Raw genomic sequence first — 23,459 nt, forward strand, 5'->3', positions numbered from 1 at the left:
GAGCCATTTATGATTCTGTACACTGGATGGCAGGGCTCCCTGATGTATTTGGGCAGGTGCACCAGACAGGCTGATGCTACCAAGTCAAGAAATCAAGACTTAAGGACTTAAAATGTTCCAATTAGATATCAGGGCCACGGTTCTACCTCCCCAGGCTTTTGACCCTCCCCACACTAGTGCCACTGACAGGTTGTGCACCCACTTTTCCATTATTGCTCTAATACCAAAGTCCAGCCTCTGCTTATCCTCATGAGTGGCCTCCATCTACTCATCCTCACACTTTATTTAGCACACAAAGCAGTAGACTGGGCTAGCAATGAAAGAACTCAGTACTGAAATCCAGAAGGAAGGACAAAGACAGCCTATAAATGCCAGGGCACACTCAATTCTGGCCATTTCTTAGGAAAAGCTCAAAAGTCAACAGCACAAGCATTCACTCAAGAATACCAGGTCTGCTCCTCAGACGAGTTCCATCCTTTTTGGAATATGTGAACCTACAGAATAAATAAGATCCAACTTCCAGAGTATTAATTCTACCTGCAGATTTGGGAGTGCAATTAAATCAGTAAAGTGCTACTCTAAAATTTAATTTTTATATTAAAAATGTATTATGGAATAGAAATGCAGAATTTACATTAGGTTAATATAGGTTTTTTAAAAATCACATTTATGGAAGTCCAATTTGGGTAGGCCCCCATACCTCTAGGTTTTTTTCATGCTCATTTTCCTGTGCCCTTTAAGAAGACAATGATGGGGAAGTTGTCAGCTTTTTTTTTTAATGGCGTTCTTTAATGAAACTAAATCCATTTCTGTTGACAAAGGACCTTAAAATCACATAAACTCATGTCTTGGAAGATACAAGAACTATGCTGCTAATGTCCTCTTAACAGTAATCAAAGGTAAAGTCTTAAAAAGGCATCCATCCTTACGTAGGTAATTGGCCAACTTAAGTATTTTGTGAAATCACATTTTCTTGTAAAGTTGACAGTTTTCTTTTTTTTAATTTTTTTTAACGTTTATTTATTTTTGAGACAGAGAGAGACAGAGCACGAACAGGGGAGGGGCAGAGAGAGAGGGAGACACAGAATCCAAAACAGGCTCCAGGCTCTGAGCTGTCAGCACAGAGCCCGACGCGGGGCTCAAACTCACAGACCGTGAGATCATGACCTGAGCCGAAGTCGGACGCTTAACCAACTGAGCCACCCAGGCGCCCCTAAAGATGACAGTTTTCAATTCTGTATTACAGGATCTTATCAACAGTTTCATTACAACTGTGTTCCTTCTAATAGTTGCCATCTTGGCGATGCAAGAAATGGAAAGAAGGCATTTATTCTATGTTGGAGGGGTAAGTTGAAGCCTTCATGACCCCAGTTAAGACCAGTATTTCAAAACTCTTTGCAAAGGAAAACTGACAGACCATAAGTATTTCATTTACACAATAACATTCACACCACCACCCCTTCTCTTTCTTGCACTTACTTCTTCAGAAGGTGTGAAGTGGCATAAACTCTAAGCTCATGAAAATCTTCATTCTAATACTCATTCTCCAAATAGGTACAAACTCCCCTTTTGAGAATCATACACACTATTTTTTGAAATATTGCAACATGGTGTTCTTGTCTATAAATAGGACTTTGACTTTTCTGGACTAGAGAATTGTATTTTAAAAGCACATGAGGGGGGCCTGGGTGGCTTAGTGGGTTAAGCGTCTGACTCTTGATCTCTACTCACGTCATGATCTCACAGTTTGTGGGATCAAGCCCCATGTCAGGCTCTGCAATGTCAGTGCAAGCCTGCTTGGGATTCTCTCTCTCCCACTCTCTCTGCCCCTCCCCTGCTTGCACTCCCTCTCACTCTCTCTCAAAAAAATAAACAAGCATTAAAAAAAATATTTTTTTAAGCACATGAAAAGGAAAACACATGAATAGAAAAAAAAAGTGCGTTGTTAAAAGTGGATGGCCCAGCCTATTCAGGAAGGAAGGAAGCTAGCTCCCAGCATGTGCCCCACACATGGCCAGGCATGTTCTGACTTAATCTTTACAATTCTCATTTTTACAGATATGAGAACTGGGGTTAAATACCTTACCCTGGGACACAAGGCTGGGACAAACTGAGACTCAAATCTTCATCATATGAAGAGCACAAGAAATGGCAGATTAAATGCTTTGAAGATGGAGGGTGGGAAGTGGGGAGGTGAGACTTTGGTTTAAGAAGTTAAGCACTGGGAACAGAAATTAATCCAGAAAAAAAGTTTGAGTTCTTTCAATTCATCCCATAATCAGTAGATATTTGTCAGTCCCATTGGATTGTGCCAGGGATAAGTCCCTTATCCCTGTGGGAGCCCACAGATTAGCTGAGGCAAGACATACCTAGAAAATGTTAAGTGACACTGAAGAGAAACACCTAAAGTGGGCAGGATTTGGGGAGCACCTAGAATCTTGGGTGCTTGCTATGGGCTGCTGGTCCCCATCTGCTAACTCAGCCACCAAGCCTTCTCCTACCTGCCAGGGGCTCCCACACTCTGGTCTCTATCGATTTCTACCTGAATAGCAGGAGCCCCCAACCACATCTCACTGGTTTCCCTGCCTCCAGTCTGATTCACCTCATGGCTACTGCACATGGGCTTTCTGACTCTGGCACCTGAACTTTCCTCTTTTTTTTTTTTTTTTAAGTTTTATTTATTTTTGAGACAGGGAGAGACAGAGCATGAACAGGGGAGGGTCAGAGAGAGGGAGACACAGAATCTGAAACAGGGTCCAGGCTCTGAGCTGTCAGCACAGAGCCCGACGCGGGGCTCGAACTCACAGACCGCGAGATCATGACCTGAGCCGAAGTCGGCCGCTTAACCGACTGAGCCACCCAGGCGCCCCTGAACTTTCCTCTTGATAAAGTCCCATATTCTACACTTGTAGCCTCAATTCTGCCACCTCCTTCACCAGCTCCAGAGGTCTCAGGTACACTACAATCCTTGGAGACCTCTGGCCAGTGTCTTAAGTTTTCTTCCTCCCAGTTGGTCCCCTTGGGAATTCCTTCCTGCCCTTTACAAACATAGCCCAGGAGTCCTTTCCACTAAGGGTCCTCCTCAGGACCCCATCCCTGTCTGGAGCCTCCCTAAGGCCAGCAATCTTCTCTGGTCCTTTCCTGGTGCCTCAGGTATCAGGTGAGGTCGTTACTGGCAGCAAAATCCCCCATTTCCAAAATCCTTTTCTCTGGGAATAGCAGAATGCGCCGCAGCAGCCAGCTGGGCAGACACCAAGAAGGTAGTGCAGGGTCAGAGGGGGACAGGAGGCCACCTGCAGCCCCCGCCTGGGATGGGATAGGGAAGACAGGTTGCTGTTAAGCTGCCAAGTAATGCAGCCTTTCCTTTCCGTATATGGTCTTGTGTCTGACAGTCCCTGTGTCTCACCGCGGCAATCGGCAATCGTGTGTATCTTCGATGGGGCTCTGGTTGCCAAATTGGTTTGGAATACGGTGAAAAGTGTCCTGGGAATCGAACTTGAATGTCTTCCAGGCCGTGGAACCCACCGCACGGGCACCAGCAAAATCACCCGCGCGGGCACGGGCACTGGCACAAGCACCTGCGGCCACGCCAGCCAAACCACCCCAGCCAGCGCAGGGGCCCGCCAAACCACCCCAGTCCGCACCGTCGCCGGGACCCGCCTCCAGGCGCCCATCCTCCCGGACATCCTCGGGCATCCTCAGTGGGCACCGTTCAAGACCAAGGTTGGACCTTCAAAGGGGGCACCCTCGCGGACATAAGCGTCTGTGCCTCATCCCTCCCGGTGATCCCACCACTGAGCTTGCATATGCTGTCACCCATTCTGGCCCAGAGGCGATCATAAAATCAGAGCTGCTAAATCGGGAACATCTCTGCTGCCTCGCGTCGCCTTGTGTAAAAGTCGAGTTTCATTTCCCTGCGGCCGCTGCGCCCTCGCGGCGCAGGACGAATCCGACCCAGGACGCCGTGGCCAGGGTCTTGACCCCGGCCGGGTTCCAGCCAACGCGAGCACCGCGGTACAACCCTGAGGCCACCTCCCGCGCAGGCGGAAGCCCCCCTCCCCCCTCGCAGGGGGCCCGGGCTGGGGCCGAGGCTCCCGCGTGGGGGTGGGCGGCCTGGCTAGGGCCGGGCCCTTGACGCCCACTCCGGTCCTCTAGGTGTGAGAGAGGTGCGACCGCAGGGAGACGTGGCGCGCGGGGCAGCGCCGGGCGTTGGCATTCGCGCGTGCCGGCCGTTGAGCGGGACCTGGAAGCGGGTGGGTGGGCATCAGTCTCGCTCAGAGGCCAGGCCTGTCCGGCGCCAGCAGGAGAGAGATCGCGCAGGAGGTGAGAAGTTAAGAACTCCCACGCAAAGATGGCTGACAAAGGCAAAAAGGGCAAGAAGGCGGCGGCGGCGGCACCTGCATCGGCGCCCGCAGCTGCGCCGCCGTCCCCTCCTGCAGCTGACGAACCAGGGGACAAGAAAGACCAAGAGGACAAGGAGATCAACAAAAAGCCAAAGTTGGTGCAGCCCAAGGATGAAGTGGGCACCAGGAAGGGGTGTCGCCGCTACATGTGGGAATTCAAGAAAGGCAATAGAGAGTTCTGGGTGATCGGGCACGCCGAGGTCAAGATCCTGAGCTTGGTAAGTTGGGCTGGTACACCAGGGCGGAGGCCCAACCATGAAAAGAGGGTGAAGGAGCAGGCTCCAGAGGGGCTCCAGAAGGGCTCTAGAGTAGGGGAGAGCCCTTTGCGGTAGCTCAGGTATATGTCTCCCGGCAGGGCTGCCTGATAGCTGCACTGGTACTGTTCACGGGGACCAGCGTGCACCCTCTCCTGATGCTCATCATCACCATGGAGATGTCCATCTTCTGCTTCTTCTTCATCACCTACACCCTCGCCATCAACAGATACATACCCTTCATCCTGTGGCCCATTTCTGTAAGTGAGAGGAGGTGGGGACCGCCTGAGGCTGGTGTGCATTCATGGGTGTGTCCTGAACAGTGACTGAACAGAGAAACACCCTGCACCCTCCATATTTGTGCCCCAGCCTTGGGTTCAGCACCTCCAGGGGGGCCAGGGTAGGGGAAGCTGAAGTTAGGTTACAAAAGGCTCTCAAAAACCCCAGCTTGGGGGCGGGGAGGCCTCTTACCTACCTGGTGGTCCAAGGAAGAGGTCTCTGCTTTCCTGGGGCTTTGCTCTCCTCAGGAGGGGTGGCGTAGCAACTAGCTCTATCCCCCCCCCCCACTTCTGTGCCAGCTAACACTTGAGTGGAGAGATCACCCCAGAAGGTACCCCATCCTCAGAATTCAAAGAAGAAAACCCATCTTCCCATAAATCAGTAAAATAAAATGAGAATTTTTAAAAAATCACTTTTAAGCAGTCTTAGATCTCTAGTGACTATCCCTGTAAAAGATGTTAAGCCCAGAAGAATGTTCAGCCCAAAGCAGGCATCCATTGGAACAGGAGCTGGGCAAGTTACCCAATCACTCATAGCCTGTTTCCTTCATCTGTAATATGAGGACAGTAATAATCTCTCATGGGATGGTGCCTGAGGAGTAAATACAAAGTGCTTGATGCTGTGCCTGAGGACTTCTGGACTTGAATCGTAGAGCACACCCACCTAACTCCCACCTCACTGCACATTCACAGCAAGCCTCCAGAGTCCTAAACTCAAGAGTTTCACTTACTTTACATATGAAATGGTCCCAGAATGGCCACCTAACTTACCCCCAGGTAACTCAGCTATTAAGTGGTGGAAAAAGGATTCAAACCCAGCTTTGTCAGTGGAGTCTGAGTTCCTAACTACACTCCGTCCTGCTTCCTTGTCAAAAGTTATTAGGGCCTAGGGATTCATAGGTCTCAGGGAGGTAGGCGAGAACCCCCAATATAGGGAGAAAGGAGAGGAGGACCGAATACGACTCTTGGGAAAGGGGTAAGCAGAGGACAAAGTAAAGGAACAAGCAGAGGGCAAGCTCCCAGCCAAGGAACTTGCATTTAGTTCCAGCAAGATGAAAGCTCAATAAACCCTGAAAATCCTCCTGCTGCACTTACCTAAAACTACTACGGAAAGTGCAAACACAACTGCTATAAACGAATGGCTGAGCTGGTAAAACGGGAAACACACAAGTGCCAAAAATGAAAAACAGGAGCAGTGATCAAATAACCTGCTGAAGTGTGGGTAGCAATGGCCTACGAAGTATTACCCCAGGAACCTGGAGTATGGATTTTCATACACTCTTGAGTTAAAGGAGATGAGGCCCTGGTCCTAAGCAAAACGGGGATTTAGAACTGAGACCCCTGTGTAAAGCCAGCACCCTGCAAAGACTGAACCCTTAGGGAAAAGACAGGCGGAGAAGACTCCTTTCCCCACCAAACAGAGGAACAAGAGGCCTGTTCACCTCTGCCCGAGCTTGGAGTGGAAAAAACAAAAAAGACCACTTTGAGAAATAGAAGCCTTGAGCCTGCATCTTGTACAGATTTGGTTTGAATTTTTACCACCTTCATCCTGGAAACCTTCATGCAGCCTAGAAAATTTGTGCCTTGGAATTAGAATAAAATGATCCCAATTTAATGACGTTCTGATAATGTCCTTGGGACTCCTGACAGAAACAAATGCAAAGTCACAATCAAAGAATAAAGACTGGAGTGCTTGGATGGCTCAGTCAGTTGGGGGTCTGACTTCGGCTCAGGTCACGATCTCGTGGTCCATGAGTTCAAGCCCTGCGTCAGGCTCTGTGCTGACAGCTCAGAGCCTGGAGCCTGCCTCAGATTCTGTTTCCCTTTCTCTGCCCCTCCCCTATTCACACTCTGTCTCTCTCTCTCTCTCTCTCTCTCTCTGAAAAATAAATAAACATAAATTTTTTTAAAAAGCATAAAGAAATTCTCACAGTACAGGTGGGGGTGGGGAGAGACTTGTCAAAAATGAATGCACAGTTCAAAACTACAAAACACCTGATTTTAAAATCCCCATATCTGGGGCACCTGGGTAGCTCAGTCGGTTAAGCGGCCGACTTCGGCTCAGGTCATGATCTCACAGTCCGTGAGTTCGAGCCCCGCGTCAGGCTCTGTGCTGACAGCTCAGAGCCTGGAGCCTGTTTCAGATTCTGTGCCTCCCTCTCTTTGACCCTCCCCTGTTCATGCTCTGTCTCTCCCTGTCTCAAAAATAAATAAAACGTTAAAAAAAATAATAAAATAAAATAAAATCCCCATGTCTAAGAATTGACAATCAGCAAACATAAAAAAAAAGAGGAGGATTAGAACCCTGAGAATATGAGATTAACAGAAGAGCTGTCTGAAAATAATAAGAAATATACTTAAAATAATTAAAGACATAAACAGAGACCTAAGAACAGGAAAAGACATTATAAAGACAGAATAAAAAGATCTTTTTTTAAGTACAAAATACAATGTCTAGAATTAAACATCTAGTTTTTGAATTAAAAATGTCAATAGATGGGTTATAAAGCATATCAGACAAAGCTGGAGAATTAGCAAACTGAAAGATGTGGGGAAATGACCCAGGATATAGCACTGAGAGATAAGGACAGAAAATAGAAGAGAAGTTGAGACAGAGAAAATAGAATGAGAAAGTCCATCATAAGCCTAATAGGAATTCCAGAAGAAAAGACTCAAAAGAAGGGAAGAGAGGAGGGGCACCTGGGAGGCTCAGTCAGTTAAGCGTCCAACTTCAGCTAAGGTCATGATCTCCCAGTTTGTGAGTTCGAGCCCCATGTCAGGCTCTGTGCTGACAGCTCAGAGCCTGGAGCCTGCTTCGGATTCTGTGCTTCCCTCTCTCTCTGCCCCTGACCTGCTTGTGCTCTCTCTCTCTCTCTCTCTCTCTTTCTCTCTCTCTCTAAAAAAAATAAATAAATAAATATTAAAATTTTTTTTAAAAAAAGAATAGAGGAGGGGAAATAAAGTGATAATGACTGAGAACTCTCCAGGTTTAATGAGCGACATCACTAAATATGGCAGTGTCAGAAATGCCAAAACTCTGTCCCTCCACTAAAGCAATGATTAGGCTGTCAAAACCCATCAGAAACAACTTTTTCAGAACTCTGGAATCCAATCTTAGAAGCTTACAACCGAGGGAATGGTTAATAAAGAAAGAAGCTGTTAGGTGTGATAAGAGAGTGTTTGTGCCATTTTAACATACCTCCCCGCCATCCTTCATATCCAAGCTTGTCTGTTACCATGAAGATAACAGCCCACATTCCTGGTCACACTCTTTGCTGGTAGCAGAAGGAACAACACAGACCTTGCTCTCAAAGAATTATGGTTGTGTGTTTTTACCTGTCTGGTGACTCTTTGAGGGCTGGGCCCTCACCTGCCTCAGAGCTTTCTCGAGGCTGAAGTGGCCTCCTGGAAAGCATTTGTCAAAAGCACTTAAAGGCCTATCTACTAACCATAACCACATCTGATTGGGCAAGGGACATCAAATGAGGTAACCAATAGACCAGAAGTTTGGGAAAGAAGAGCCTGAGGAAAGAGATGCATGGGGGAATAAGAACTCTGAAAAGCTACCACATACACCAGGGAATCCAGAAGGCTACACACATGCCAAGGACTGGACACATGCTCAGAAAAGACCCTAAGCTTTTGCCTGTTGCTGACCTTTACCCTCTGTACAAGCAGCAAGGGAAAACTGAGAGTTCTAAACAGCCTGGACAATTGTTGAAGGAATACCTCAAAACAAAGCCAATTTGAAAAGACTGGTAGAATATTTTTGTTTGTTTTCAGATATTTAAGGAAATCTCTTTCAAATCACTACATGATTTGCTAGCAAAACAGGGACTTCAGTTGCAGTACGGAAAGAATAGTCTTAAAAAAAATAGTTTAGAAAAAGTCATCAAACATACAAATGAGTACAGCTCACAACAATCAACAGCAACAAATCCTGGGAAGGAAGGAGAACGTGGTTTACAGAGTAACTATATGATAATATTCAAAATGCCCACAATTATAAGGCATGCAAAGAAACAAGAAAGTATGGCCCATTCACGGGGAAAAAAATTAATAGAGACTGCCTCTAAGAAAGCCCAGATATTAGACTTACTAGACAAAGAGTTTCAATCAGCTGTCTTAAAAATTCTTAAAGAACTAAAACCAGGAGAACAGTTTATGAACAAGTAGAAAATAACAGCAAAGAGAAATTACAAAAAGGAACCAAAAGGAAATTCTGGAACTAAAAGTAATATAACTGAAATGAAAAACTGACTAGTTTGGTTTAACAGCAGATTTGAGCAGACAGAAGAATGAATCCATGAACTTGAAGATTGATCAATGGAGATTATCCAGTCTGAGGAACAGAAAAACAAAAAGAATGAAGAAAAATGGAGAAACCTATGGGACACCCATCAAGCATACTAACATATGCTGAATCCCAAAAGAAAAGAAAGAGAAAAAGGAAGAAAGAATATTAGAAGCAATGGTCAAAAGCTTTCCAAAGTTTATAAAAGAATACAAATTTACACATCCAAAAAGGACCAAGTAGGATAAAGTCAAAGTAATCCACACTGAGACACTCATAATCAAAATGTCCAAAGATAAAGACAAAGTCTTGAAAGTCACAAGGGCGAAGCAACTAATGTCATATAAGGGGCCTTTAATAAGATTAACAGTCAATTTCTCATCAGAAACCATGGAGACCTGAGGCAATGGAATGATGTACTTAAAGTCCTGCAAGAAAGAAGATAAAAACTGTCAACTAAAAATTCTATCTTTCAAATTTGCTATCTGTTATGAGTTGAATTGTGTCCCCTAAAAATATGTTGAAGTCCTAACTCACAGTACCTGTGAATGTGACCTTACTTGTAGATAAGGCCTTTGCAGATGATCTAGTTAAGATGACATATTAGAGTGGGTTCTAATCCAATATGACTAGTATCTTTACAAAAAGGAGAAATTTAGACACAGAAGACAAACATGTCCAGAGGGAAGATGATGTGAAGTGACATGGGAAGAAGATAGGATGGTGAGACAAGCCAAGGAACACCTAAAGTTACTAGAAGCTAGAAGAGAGGCCAGAACAGATCATTTCTTAGCATCTTCAGAGGGAGCATGACCCTGCCAACACCTTGATTTTGGACTTCTGGCCCCAGAACTGTGAGACAATAAATTAATGTCGTTCTAAGCCACTTAGTTGGTGGTACCGTCTTATGGCAACTCCAGGAAATGAATACAATATCCTTCAAAATTTATCCTTCAAAAATGGAGGAGAAATTAAGACATTCCTAGATAAACAAAAGTTGAGGGAGTTTGTTGCTAGTAGAACTGCCCTACAAGAAATGCTAAAAGGAGTCCTTCGGGCTCAAACAATAGGATTCTAGACAATAACTTGAAGCCATAAAAGAAATAAGGAACACTAGTAAAGGTAACTACATAGGTTAATATAAAAGCCAGTATTGGGGCACCTGGGTGGCTCAGTTAGTTGAGCGGCCAACTTTGGCTCAGGTCATGATCTTGCGGTTTGTGAGTTCGAGCCCCGTGTCGGGCTCTGTGCTGACAGCACAGAGCCTGGAGCCTGCTTCGGATTCTGTGTCTCCTCCTCTCTCTGCCCCTCCCCTGCTCATGCTCTGTCTCTCAATAATAAGTAAACATTAAAAACTTTTTTTAAAAAAAGCCAGTATTATTGGGGCACCTGGGTGGCTCAGTTGGTTGAGCGTCTGACTTCAGCTCAGGTCATGATCTCACAGTTTGGGAGTTCAAGCCTAACATCAGACTCTGTGCTGACAGCTCAGAGCCTGGAGCCTGCTTTGGATTCTGTGTCTCCTTCTCTCTCTGCCCCTCACCCCCTGCCCCCAAAATAAATAAACGTTAAAATAATTATTTTTTAAAAAGCCGGTATGATTGTATTTTCAGTTTGTAACTTCTTTTTTCTGATACAATTTAAAAGACAAATGCATAAAACAATAATTATAAATCTACATTAATGGGCCTGTATGTATAAAGATATAATTTGTGCCAAAAACAATAAGTTTTTGTGTACTACTGACACTAAGTTGGTATCAATTCAAACTAAACGATTGTAAGTTTAAGATATTAATTGTAACCCCAAGGTAACCACTAAGAAATGAACTCAATAATATATAGAAAAAGAAATGAGCAGGGAATTATATTGATACGTTACAAAAAATTAAACACAAAAGAAAGCAATAATGGAGGAATTGAAGGACAACAAGATATGATATATAAAAAACAAACAGCAAAATGACAGAAATAAGTCCTTATCAGCAATTACATTAAGTGCACATGGATTAAACTCTCCAATTAAGGCAGAGATGATCTGAATGGATTTTTTAAATGATCCTATAATATGAAGAAAAGAGACTCACTTTAGTCCAAAGATACAAATAGGTTGAAAGTGAAAATGGAAAAAGATACTCCATGTAAATAGTAACCAAAAAAGAGCTGAGGTGGCCATATCAATATCAGATTTAATGAAAGACATGAAGTGTCAAAGCCACACCTAGGCATGTCATCATGGGGGCACTGCGGATCACCAGAAACAAAGGAAAACTTAAAATCAAACCAAGAGAAAAGCCAATTTACCTCAAAAACAAAAACAAAAACAAAAACAAAATCCTCAAACTACTAGACTAACTTCATATTTTTCAACAGCAGTGACAGTGGCCAGAAAACACTAGAATAATTTCCTTAAAGGGATGAATGAGGTGGCAAGAGTAAACTAAAGACACTTAAACAAAGAATGAAACAATTTCTTTTTGCTGACCCTCACTGAAAGAACTACTAAAAGATGTACTTCAGGAAGAAGTAAATCAAATCAAAACCAAACCAAACCAAAACAAAAAAAGTGTGCAAGGTGAAAAAGGAACAGTAAGCAAAGAGCCTAGTGACCTTGTGGATTGACCTAAATAAACACTAAGAATTGAGGTTTTAAAAAATATATGAATAGTTTTTTGTTTTTTGGTTTTTTTTGCAAGGGGAGGGAGGGAACACTATAACAAGGTAGAACTAAAGGTACAGCAACACAATAACACGTAAGACCACAGTACTGTATATGATAAGAATGAAAAGTTCTTGATTTGGGGGGAATGATTTGGCCATAATATTAACACTAATATATTAAAACTTAATACTGAATTCTACTAAAGAATAGAATTCCAGGATATATAAAATCAAACCTGTTGAGGAGAAAGAGTGAAAAGAGAATAAAGAGAGCTAACTCAATAAAATGGAAAAATAAAAAGAAATAAGTGTGGTATATGTTAAATAGAAAAAAGTAAAATTAAATGGTACAAATAGATCCAAATACTATATCAGAGAAGATGACAAATATGAATGGAATATATTCTTCATTTAAAAGACAGAGGACTCTAAGAATCGATTTTTAAAATCCAGCTACATACTAAATTACAAGGCATGTGGAGAACAGTTATGAGAGATGGAAAAAATAATAAAAGGAAAATACTAACCAAAAGAAAGCTGGCATAGCTTTAATACCAGATTAAGCCAATTGTATGTGGTTTATGTTTTTTTTTTTTTTAATGTTCATCTACCTTTGACAGAGAGAGAGGCAGAGAATGAACAGGGGAGGGGCAGAGAGAGAGGGAGACACAGAATCCGAAGCAGGCTCCAGGCTCTGAGTTGTCAGCACAGAGCCCAACGCGGGGCTTGAACCCACAGACCACGAGATCATGACCTGAGCTGAAGTCGGACACTTAACCGACTGAGCCACCCAGGCGTCCCTGTATGTGTTTTTTAAGTATATGAAGAAGATCACTACTTATAGCAATTCTAAACTTGTATGCACCTAACAATATAACCCCCAAATATAAAAAACAGAAATGAATTATAAGGAATTAAAAGAAGTTATAAGAAAGAACTGGCAAATAGCAACCATAGTGGGAGATTTTAACATGCCTCCTTCAGCAATTGATAGCTTGATCTAATGACATACACAGAACATATTGAACCCTACACCCAACAGAACAGGCTATATATTCCTTTCAAGTACATTTGCAACAATCATAAAAATTATCCTCAATAAGACCACAAAGGAAATGTAAATAAATAACAAGTAATTGATATCCATACAGACCATTCTCTAACTTCAATATAATATAATTAAAAATCAATCAGTAAAATTTAACTCAATCCCCAAGTATTTGGGGGGAAATCTAATGTGTTCCCCAAACATATGAGGATTTCATGTTTATGTAGTATTCACAGATACTATCTGTAGAATGTCCCTAAACTATTCAAATTCAAATCTATATAATTAGAAGACTGAAAATTAACAGTATCAAGAAGGTGCCAAAACAAAATAAAAAAATGGAACTAAAAAGAAGGCAATGCCAAAGATAAGAGTTAAAATTAAGGAAATAGGAAAAAAAGATCCATAGTGAGGACTAATAAAACCAAATATCTAGTTCTTCAAAAAGACTACTAAAGCAGATAGACCCCAAGGAAAAAAAAGAGAGAATGAACAAGGAAAAATATTAGTAAAAATACCAACAGGAGATTTTTAAAGATTACAGGCAAAATATGAACTTTTATGCCAATAAATTGGAAAGTTTATTTAGATAATAATTTCCTACAAAAAATATCACATAAAAATTGATTCAAAAAGAAATAGAAAAACAGGTTATAAAAAATTCATCCATGTTTTCATCTGGCACTTGTTTCACTTTTTACACTTAAATCTTCTGATTCATTTGGAGTCATTTTGGTATATGGTGTGAACCATGGCTCCAATTTTATATCCTGATGGCTATCCAGTTGATATACCCTATCACTCAATTTATTCATTTATTAAATAGTATAATTTTTCCCCACTGATTTTAAATGGCATTTCTGTTAAATGTTAAAATCCCAAATGCAGGGTTTATTTCCAGACTTTATATTCAGTTTAATTGGTCTGTCCCTTCTGTTTTAAAGGCTTTATAAGATGTTGTACTATCTAATAGACTTTTGATATTAAAACCAGATATTATAAGGAATGTAAAGTATATACACCTAGGTTACCTAAATATGGCTATAAAAATCCTCAATAAAATACAGGCAAACTGAATCAAGCAATCTATAAGCAAGCAATACATCATGATCAAGCAGGGTATGTGTCAGGAATACAAAGATGATTTAATCTTCAAAATTCTATAGGTACAATTCACCATCTCTTATCTAAAGGAGAAAACCATTTCATCATCTCATGAACTTCAGAAAAACTATTTACTTCATCTCATGAACTTCAGGAATACTAATTTTAAGAAAACTCTTAGCAAACTAGGGGCACCTGGGTGGCTCAGTCAAATAAGCGTCCAACTCTTGATTTTGGCTCAGGTCATGATCTCACCATCATGAGATCGAGCCCCACCTCAGGCTCTGCACTGGGCATGGAGCCTGCTTAAGACTTTCTCTCTCCCTCTGCCTCTCTCTCTATCTCTCTAAAAAAAAATAAAGAGGGGCACCTGGGTGGCTCAGTCGGTTGAGTGTCCAACTTCGGCTCAGGTCATGATCTTATGGTTCATGGGTTCAAGCCCCGAGTCAGGCTTTGTGCAGATAGCTCAGAGCCTGGAGCCTACTTAGGATTCTGTGTCTCTCTCTGCCCCTGCCCCATTCATGCTTGCTCGCTCTCTCTCTCTCTCTCTCTCCCTCTTAAAAAGAAACACTAAAATTTTTTTTAATAAAGAAGAAAAGAAAACTCTCAGCAAACTAGTTTAAAAGAGAACTTATCTTAATAATAGGTATCTACCCAAACCTATGATAAACATTGCATTTCATGGTAAAACTTTAGAAGCACTGGAGATGCCTACTATCCCCATGCCTGTACATTGTGCTGGAGATCTTAGTACAATGTAACAAGAAAATCAAAAAGTGTATGAATTGGGAAGGGTTTGAAAAAATAGCATTATTCACAGATAATAAGATTCTTTACATAGAGAATCTACATCTATGAGAATCTACAGTGAAATTGCCATGAAAGTTAACCAGAGACAAAACAATACTGTTCCTGAATACCAGCAATGAACACTGAGAAAATGTGACTTTTCAAAGAAACCATTTAAAACAGCAACAGAAACTACAAGGTGTCTTAGAATAAACCCATTCAAAGATGTGTAAGACTTTACGTAGAGATTATATTTTATTAACAGACATAAAAGTCTGCATAAGTGGAAATATACACCATATTCACAGGTCTGAAGAGTTACTATCATGAAGATGACAATTTAAGGGGCACCTGGGTGGCTCAATTGGTTATGCATCTGACTCTTGATCTCACCTCAAGTCATGATCTCACGGTTCGTGAGATCAAGCCCCATGTCAGTCTCTGTGCTGACAATGCAGAGCCAGCTTGGGATTCTCTCTCTTTCCCTCTATCTCTGCCCCTCCCCAGCTCATGCACTCACACGTGCGCTCTCTCCCTCTCTCTCAAATAAATAAACTTAAAAAAAAGATGGCAATTTAATTCCATAGTAATCAATAAATCAAATGGAACTTCAACCTGACAGAGGTTCTTCCTGGAATTTCCAGGAATGTTTACAAGGTGATTCTAAAAGTCTTACAAGGATAGACTCACCCAACAAGATATCAGAATTACTATAAAGCTTTGGTACTAGCTCAGGGATCAACAAAAAGACTAATGGAATTGTTATGGACTGAATGTGTACCCCCAAAGTACATATGCTGAAATCCTAACCCCCAGAGTGACTATGCTTACAGATGAGGCCTTTAGAGTTTGCTAGCATTTTACTGAGGCTTTCTACATTTCTGTTCATCAGGGATGATGGTCTGAAATTTTCTTTTCTAGTAGTGTCCTTTGCTAGTCTTGGTATCAGGAAAATGCTGGTTTCATAAAATGAGTTTGGGAGTGGCTCCCTCCTTTTCAATTTTTTTGGAAGAGTTTGAGGATTGGTGTTAATTCTCCTCGAGATGTTTGGTAGAAATCACCAGTAAAGCCATCTGGTTCTGAGCTTTTCTTCAGTGGGAGATTTTCTATTACTGATTCACACCAGGAGGAAATATGCATAGGAGACACAGACCAGAGTGTTCGTTGCAGCAGAGTTTGTAATAATAATTTCCTAAAAGGTAGAAACAACCTAATGTTTCTAGTTTGGTTTATTCACAGACTTCATCAGTTAAAATTAATGAATTCAATCTGTGTTCTCAAAATTGATCAATCTCACAAACTTTAAGTTTAAAAAGCCAATGATAGAAGACACCTTTTATTTAAATTTAAATTTGTGAAACGCACAAAATAGTATATACTACTTATGAACATATAATATGGAAGAAAATACTAATACACTCTTGGGAAAAGGACCCATCAGTTCCACTGTGTGTAGTTGCCTCTGAGTGAGAGGCATAAAAGGGCCGGAATGATGACACTGTGTCTTACTCCACAAAGTTTTACTTCTGGCTTTGTTTTCTTTTTTAAGAGATCTAAGCAAATCTTGCAAGATCTTAACATCTGTTTAATCTCAATAGTTCGTGGCTGCCAGAGGTGGGAGTGGGGATGAGTGTTCTAGTATTTTCTGTATGTTTGAAATGTATTAAAATTCAAAAAACTGAAAAGGAAAAGAAAATGCCCAAGACAAGTAGCCAGGGAAGGTCAACCTGCAGAAAATAGCATCATGGAAACCAAGGGGAAGGGTGGGCCTTATGCAGTGCTGCAGAGCTGGCTGCTGCCCACAGGATCGAGAGGGTGCACCAGCTCTGGGTTAGCATCACCCCATGAGTGACGCGAGAGGAAGCCGGCTCTCTGTGGCCACGCTTTGCCCAACTCTAAGTCTGGCTATGCCAGGGAGTGACAGCAGGTGGTACTTGCAGGGAAAGTAGCCCTTCTGCGCGGTCTGGGAACATCTGGACCTTATCAGTAAGGTAAGGGAAACAAGTGTACAGGGCAAGGGTAAGACTGAGGCCACAAGGGATGGGAAGGAAGGCTGCTGATACAAAGAGGGGAGTGTCTAGGAAGTAGCAGGAGGGGCAAGACAGGGGTTGAAAAGGCAGCCACTAGGCTCCCAACTTAGGGTGGCCGGAATCCAACAGAGCCTCCTGCTAGCAACACAGCCCACCCTCGATCCAGAAAGGAGAGCTGGTCCTGAGAGCATAAAGATGATGGGGGGTTGTACTCACCGTTAAGTTGTATAGTTGTGCAGTTACTTAAATGAGTATTCAAGGAAAAAAAAATCAAAACGTAACTAGCTACTGTGTGAATTCAGGTGAGAGGCAGCAGCAGGGGAGCCTATGAAGGCAGTTAAACACCCTGGGCTTTGCATCTCAACTCAAAGAGCTCAGCCCTGCGGACCACAGCACGTCCATGCAGCCCATGTGTATTTATCTCCACCTATACTTTTAAAAGCAGTCAGAAGTTTGGAAACCATCCCCTTTGGAGGAAGCTATGCTAGGCTGGGTGTTGATGGGGGTCTTGGCTCTGTTTGAGGCTGACTTGCCTATCTCTCATGCTTCTAGGACCTTCTCAACGACCTGTTTGCCATTATTTTCCTTGTGGGGGCCGTGGTCATAGCTGTGAAAAGTCGACAAACCATGCCACTGCACTACTTTATTGCTGTGGTGAGTCTTCCATGTTGGGCAGTTTATGTGCTCAGAAATCACCTCTTTTAGGGGCACCTGGGTAGCTCAGTCAGTGAAGCGTCCGACTCCTGATTTTGGCTCAGGTCATGATCTTACAGTTTGTGAGTTCAAGCCCTGGGTCGGCTCTCTGCTGTCAGTGCGGAGGCCGTTTGGGATCCTGTCTCCCTCTCTCTCTGCCCCTTCCCCACTCTCACTCTCAAAAATAAACATTAAAAGAAAGAAAGAAAGAAAGAAAGAAAGAAAGAAAGAAAGAAAGAAAGAAAGAAAGAAAGAAAGAAAGAAAAGAAATCACCTCTTTTGGAGAATGGGTGTTTTCAACTGATTTAAGGAAAGGGCTTCTTTTCACAAAATCTTGGGACCCATGCAAAGTTTAAAACTAAAGGTGGTAAATGCTTCCAATGAAAAAACCACTTAAATAAAGATGATGTCCAGGGAGCCAGCCAATCTAATGGCTTTCTCCTCCTAGCTGCCCCAATCCCTGAGGCAAAGGGTCACACCCAGGCCGCTAACCATGGGCTTTAAGAGACAGGCACAGGTGGAGAGGGGTGGGGCAGGGAGGAGAGGCAGGCTGAAGCTGGAGGAGGGGCAAACTCAGAATGTCTCTGGTTGAGAAGTCTAGGAAGAGGAAAGGACGTGTTAATCAGCACCCACAGACGAATTAGAAACAAGGAGGGAATATGCCAGCTTTGGAATGAAATGCAAAGCATCTGTATGAAAAGCAAAAGTAATGGGCATCCTTTTTTCCCCCAGATCCTTATTGGTATGGCTGGAATGTTTGCTTTAATGGATATGTGTCTTCAAAGAAAACATTTCAAAGGCAAGAGGCTCAAAACCAATGTGCTGCTTCCTCCAAAAAATGAACGAAAGGTTGAAAAGCCAAAGGAAGCAGAAAAGGCACCAGAAAAGGCACCAGAAAAGGCACCAGAAAAAGCACAAAAGCCAAAGGAAAAAGTAAAGAGAGGCAAGAAATGACGCAAAGGAGGCCCCTGTTATCAAAAGTGGCAGTGCGTTTTACGACAAATATTTCCAGTTTATTGTCTTCTCTCTAGAATGGTTTTCTTTTCCATCCTAATAACCAACTTTGCTTGAAAAAGAAATTCCTCTTTAAATGGATTTTAAAGCTTAATGTTGATCTAAACATTATTTTGTTCATTCAACAAAAGTTACTGAAAGTTTTGGTGCAGAGGGCAAGACCAGAGATGGGCCTCTCAGGCCTGTAGGCCACAGGGCACACAAGGTTTGGGGTACCCGTAGCGTGGGTGACAGAGGCTGTCAACAGTGACCAGCCAAAGGGGCCAGAGGAAAACAACAGACTGAAAACAAAATGGACATTTTATTCACATTAAATTTTTTTTTTTTTTTTTTTTTTTTTTTTTTGAGGTTGGGGAGAGAGAGTAGAGGAGGGGCAGAGGGAAGAGAGAGAGTCCCAAGCAGGCTCTGCACCGGTTGGAGCTCATGACCTGAACCAAATTCAAGAGTCAGGTGCTTAACCGACTGAGCCACCCAGGTGCTCCCACATTGATATTTACATTTTTAAAAAGCATCCAGGTAGTCGCTATGAGAAAAACAGGTTACTGGCCTCTCTTACTTTTACTTTGTAGCTTAGCACCGGTTCTCATTTGAGGTGTACTCGGGAAGAGGACAACAGGGGTGGTATCATCCCCTCGGGGCTCAGGGCCTCTATCAGCCAGAGTCAGGCTCACATCTGGGCCAGTCAGCCCGGGCACAGGAGGAACTGGGAGCACTCAGGTTCCCTCAGGGATGACCAGCCAACCCTCTGGGACCTGCAGGGTCTCCCTCAATAAGGACCTGAGCATAAGCCCTGAGCTAGGCTCAGCTGGGCACCACAGCCACAGTTCCCACTCACAGGCCTCGGTCAGGGCCCCAGTCTCACTGGACAGACCGACCACGAGGCAGGAGAAGGGTCATCCTCCTGAGAGGAAAGCAAGGTCCCACACTGATGCATGAGGAGCTGGAAGAGATGGGGGGTGGGGAGTAACGGGGTGCCCCCCCCCCAGCCTAGCCAGGAACAATGTGAGAGACAGGCTGAGAGGGTCAACTGGGCCGTGAGAGCCATGCTAGTGGCTCGGGCCTTTGTCCTAAGTGCCACAGGGAACCCCTGAAGTGGCAGGGCCCACCTCTACCAGGAGATCCCATACTTGGCTGCTGCTGAGAATGAAGCGAGGCTGGAAAGAGGCTGCTGCCTGGCAGTCAGGTGGGGAAGCAGGCGGAGCCCAAACTTGGACGGCCCAGCCATAGGGCCTCCACCATTCCAGTCATTACTCCCTCTGTAGCCCCCACAGCACCCCCTGCAGGCCAGGCAGGGTGAGGCAACCCTGCTGAAAGTGGGAGCAACTACAGGGAGTTACATTGTAAAGAAAAACTCAAAAATGCACCCTATCCTGCCATGTGACCCCAAATTCCTCTCCTAGGTATTGAGCCAGGAGGAATGGTGTATTAGAATTTTCATAGTAGCCAAAAGACAAAAAAGAGCCTACAGGTTCAAAAGGAGATAAACCCAACTGTGCTACGTTCATAAGATAGAAATCTACTCAGCAATAAAAAAGGATAGTAATACAACACGGTAATAATGATAAAAATAAAAGATTCATAATGACTCTCACATATTGAGTGAAAGAAGGCAGACTCAAAAGACATATCCTATGATTCATTTCTATGAAGCTCAAGGACAGGGAAAAATACAGCGGTTGCCTCAGGAGGTGAAGTTTGGGGACTGATTATAAAGGGGCACGAGGAGGGGGAGCCTGGGTAGCTCAGTCAGTTAAGCATCCGACTTTGGCCCAGGTCATGATCTCGCAGTTGGTGGGTTCAAGCCCTGCATCTGGCTCTGTGCTGACAGCACAGAGCCTGCTTCAGATTCTGTGTCTCTCTCTCTGCCCCTCCTCTGCTCACACTCGAGCTCTCTCAAAATAAATAAACTTTAAAAAAAGGGGGGGGGGCATGAGGGCATGAGAAAGTTCTTTATTTTCATTAGGGAAGTGGTCACATAGGTATATACATGTGTCAAAACATTCAACTATATACATAACGCCTGTGTATTTCATAGTATGTAAATTTTATCTAAAAATGTAAGTGAAACATGACTGTGTTCAGAATCTAATGGAAAAGGGTAGACCTTGCTGAACTCCTTTGTGTGGCCATTCCTCTCAATCCCTGGAGGCGGCTCTCTGAAGCAGGCAGAGGTTTTCCATGTCCAGAAAGAGAAGGCGTGCAATGGGGTGGAGCGTGACTTGATGCAGCCACCTGTCATACTGAGGAGAACCTGGGACAGGGTTGTGGTCACCACAGACTTCAGGAAGATGCCTCTTTGGACCAAAACTACATCAGGTGAGTATCTTCCAGGAGTAAGGAATGACCTGGGGCATATCACCCATGGAAATGGCCAAAATGCAAATTCGGAAAAATCCTAACTACAGGGTAAAGATACCATGTCCTTAAAACAAGGGACTGTAAAGACGACAATAAGCTAACAACAGTTCTTGGGAGGCGGGAGGGAGTAGATTATGAGAAAGATTTTAAAATTTAACAGAAGGGTTGAATAATAGAACAGACAGGGGCATCTGGTTGTGCTGGGTGTGGAGGCTCCTTAAGATTCTCTCTCTCCCTTTCTCTGTGCCCCTCCCCAGCTGGTATACTCTCTCAAAAAAAAAAAAAAAAAAAAAAAGACTAGCAAAAGAAAACAATAGAGATTAGGGTACAGATAAATAAAACATAGAGTAGAAAAATAATAGAATCAAGAAATCAAAAAGTTGGTTCTTTGAAAATATCAACAAAAAAAAGATCAACAAATCTTTAGGTAGTGATGAAGAAAAAAAGGGAGAGAACACATAACAAAAACCAGAATTGAAAGTGCAGACATTACTAATGATGATAGAAAAATAAAAACGAATACAAGATTATAACAATTGTATGCCAACAAACTAGATGAAATGGACAAACTAGAAACATACAAATTACGTAAAGTGATTCAAGAAGAAATAGAAAATCTCAACAGCTCTACAAAAGATCAAAATAGTAACCAAAAACCTCCCAATGAAGTCCAGTACCAGATAGTTTCACTGGTGAATCCTACCAAACATTTATTTATATTTAATTTATACTTGTTAAAGTTTTTTTGAGAGAGTATACAAGTGGGGGAGGGACAGAGAGAGAAGGAGAGAATCCCACTGATGGTGCAGAGCCTGATGCGGGGCTCAAACTCACGAACTGTGAGATCATGACCTGAGCCAAAGTCAGATGTTTAACTGACTTTGTTAAATGTTTCAGACTGAGCCACCCAGACACCCCTCTACCAAACACTTAAAGCAGAATGAATACCAACCCTTCGCAAACTCTTCCAAAAACCAGAAGACAAGGGAACACTTCCTAAGTCATTATATGGGGCCAGAATTACCCCAATAACAAAGCTAGACGAAGACATCACAAGAAAACTATATACCAGCATTCATTGACTGTAGATGTAAAAATCCTTGACAAAATATTAGCAAACCAACTCTAACAACATATTAAAATTATTATATACTATGACCAAGTGGTATTTACCCCAGAATAGTACTGCAAAGTTTTTGAAAACTGAACTGCCACTGGAGTCACAGTCCAATGGTAGGTAGGATATTGTGGCCTGAATCTAACCAGTTGATTGCCTGCTTAAAAAAACAAACAACAACAACTAAAAACCAATGCTCTCTATAGGAATTAAGTAAATCCAGAGTTCATAGCATAATATTCAAAATGTCCAAAATACAATAATTACTTGACATATTAAGAGACGGAAATATCTGGGGCACCTGGGTGGCTCAGCTGGTTAAGCATTCAACTCTTGATTTCAGCTCAGGTCATGATCTTGTGGTTCATGGTATCAAGCCCCATGTTGGGCTCTGTGCTGAATAGCACAGGATCTGCTTGGGATTCTCTCTCTCCCTTGCTCTCTGCCCCTCCCCCACTCATATGTGCTCTCACTCTCTCAAACATTTAAAAAAAATGTTAAAAGAAACAGAAAAATCTCAAAATTTCATGAGAGAAAAGACAACGAATAAACAACCCTAAATATAACAACAAATGTTAGATGATTAGACAGAAACTTTAAAGAGAATATTATAGCCATGCTCTAAGAATAAGTGAAATAATTGGAATGATAGAAAGTCTCAGTGGAGAAATATAAAATATTTTTAAAAATCAGATGGAAATTTTAGAACTGAATACAATAACCAAAATAAAAAATTTCACTGGATGTGCTTAATAACAGAATGGAAATGACAGAACAAGGAGTTCGTGAACTTGAAGACAAATCAAAAGAAATTATCCAGTCTCAGAAGACATGAATAGATACTTTTCCAAAGAAGACATCCAAATGGCCAACAGACATATGAAAAGATGCTCAACATCATTCATCCTCAGGGAAATACAAATCAAAACCACAATGAGATACCACCTCACACCTGTCAGAATGGCTAAAATTACAACTCATGAAACAACAGATGTTGCCAAGGATGTGGAGAAACAGGAACCCCTTTGCAAGGAATGCAAACTGGTGCAGCCACTCTGGAAAACAGTATGGTGGTTCCTCAAAAAATTAAAAATAGAACTGTTCTATGACCCAGCAATTGTACTACTAGGTATTTACCCAAAGGATACAAAAATGCTGATTCATAGGGGCACATGCACCCCAATGTTTACAGCAGCACTATCAACAACAGCCAAATTATGGAAAGAGCCCAAATGTCCATCAACTGATAAATGGATAAAGACGATGTGGTATATATATACAATGGAATACTACTCAGTGATCAAAAAGAATGAAATCTTGCCATTTGCAATGACATGGATGGAAGTAGAGTATACTATGCTAAGCAAAATAAGTCAGAGAAAGACAAATACATGATTTCATTCATAGGTGGAATTTAAGA

The 23,459-nt window shown here is 42.5% G+C and overlaps 2 protein-coding genes across 6 annotated transcripts in view; both read left to right on the forward strand.

Moving 5' to 3' along the window:
* Positions 1-4,139, forward strand: part of LOC102950310 (chemokine-like factor) — a 32,545-nt gene extending 28,406 nt beyond the window's left edge. For 3 of the 5 annotated variants that reach the window (XM_042968025.1, XM_042968026.1, XM_042968027.1), the window contains 2 exons: positions 1,247-1,345; positions 3,512-4,139. In XM_042968025.1, coding sequence (XP_042823959.1) covers positions 1,247-1,345; positions 3,512-4,135 — 723 coding nt within the window. In that variant the 3' untranslated portion in view covers positions 4,136-4,139. Of the gene's footprint in view, positions 1-1,246; positions 1,346-2,058; positions 2,194-3,392 lie in introns of all 5 variants that reach the window. The other 2 variants (XM_042968029.1, XM_042968028.1) reach the window with 2 other exon arrangements.
* A 123-nt stretch (positions 4,140-4,262) lies between these two features.
* Positions 4,263-18,658, forward strand: CMTM2 (CKLF like MARVEL transmembrane domain containing 2). The gene is made up of 4 exons (XM_007090238.2): positions 4,263-4,621; positions 4,759-4,917; positions 17,410-17,511; positions 18,283-18,658. The coding sequence occupies exons 1-4, from the start codon at positions 4,352-4,354 to the stop codon at positions 18,502-18,504; spliced, it is 753 nt and encodes a 250-aa protein (XP_007090300.1). The 5' UTR covers positions 4,263-4,351; the 3' UTR covers positions 18,505-18,658.
* The last annotated feature ends 4,801 nt before the right edge of the window (positions 18,659-23,459 follow it).

This window comes from Panthera tigris, chromosome E2 (assembly GCF_018350195.1).
Source record: "Panthera tigris isolate Pti1 chromosome E2, P.tigris_Pti1_mat1.1, whole genome shotgun sequence".
Lineage (NCBI taxonomy): Eukaryota > Metazoa > Chordata > Mammalia > Carnivora > Felidae > Panthera > Panthera tigris.

Excerpts from the sequence above, each read along its gene's own strand:
- CMTM2 (XM_007090238.2), top strand. The coding sequence starts at position 4,352 with ATGGCTGACAAAGGCAAAAAGGGCAAGAAGGCGGCGGCGGCGGCACCT. Across the intron at positions 4,622-4,758 it reads AGGTCAAGATCCTGAGCTTG|GGCTGCCTGATAGCTGCACT; the intron begins GTAAGTTGGGCT and ends GTCTCCCGGCAG. Across the intron at positions 4,918-17,409 it reads TCATCCTGTGGCCCATTTCT|GACCTTCTCAACGACCTGTT; the intron begins GTAAGTGAGAGG and ends TCATGCTTCTAG.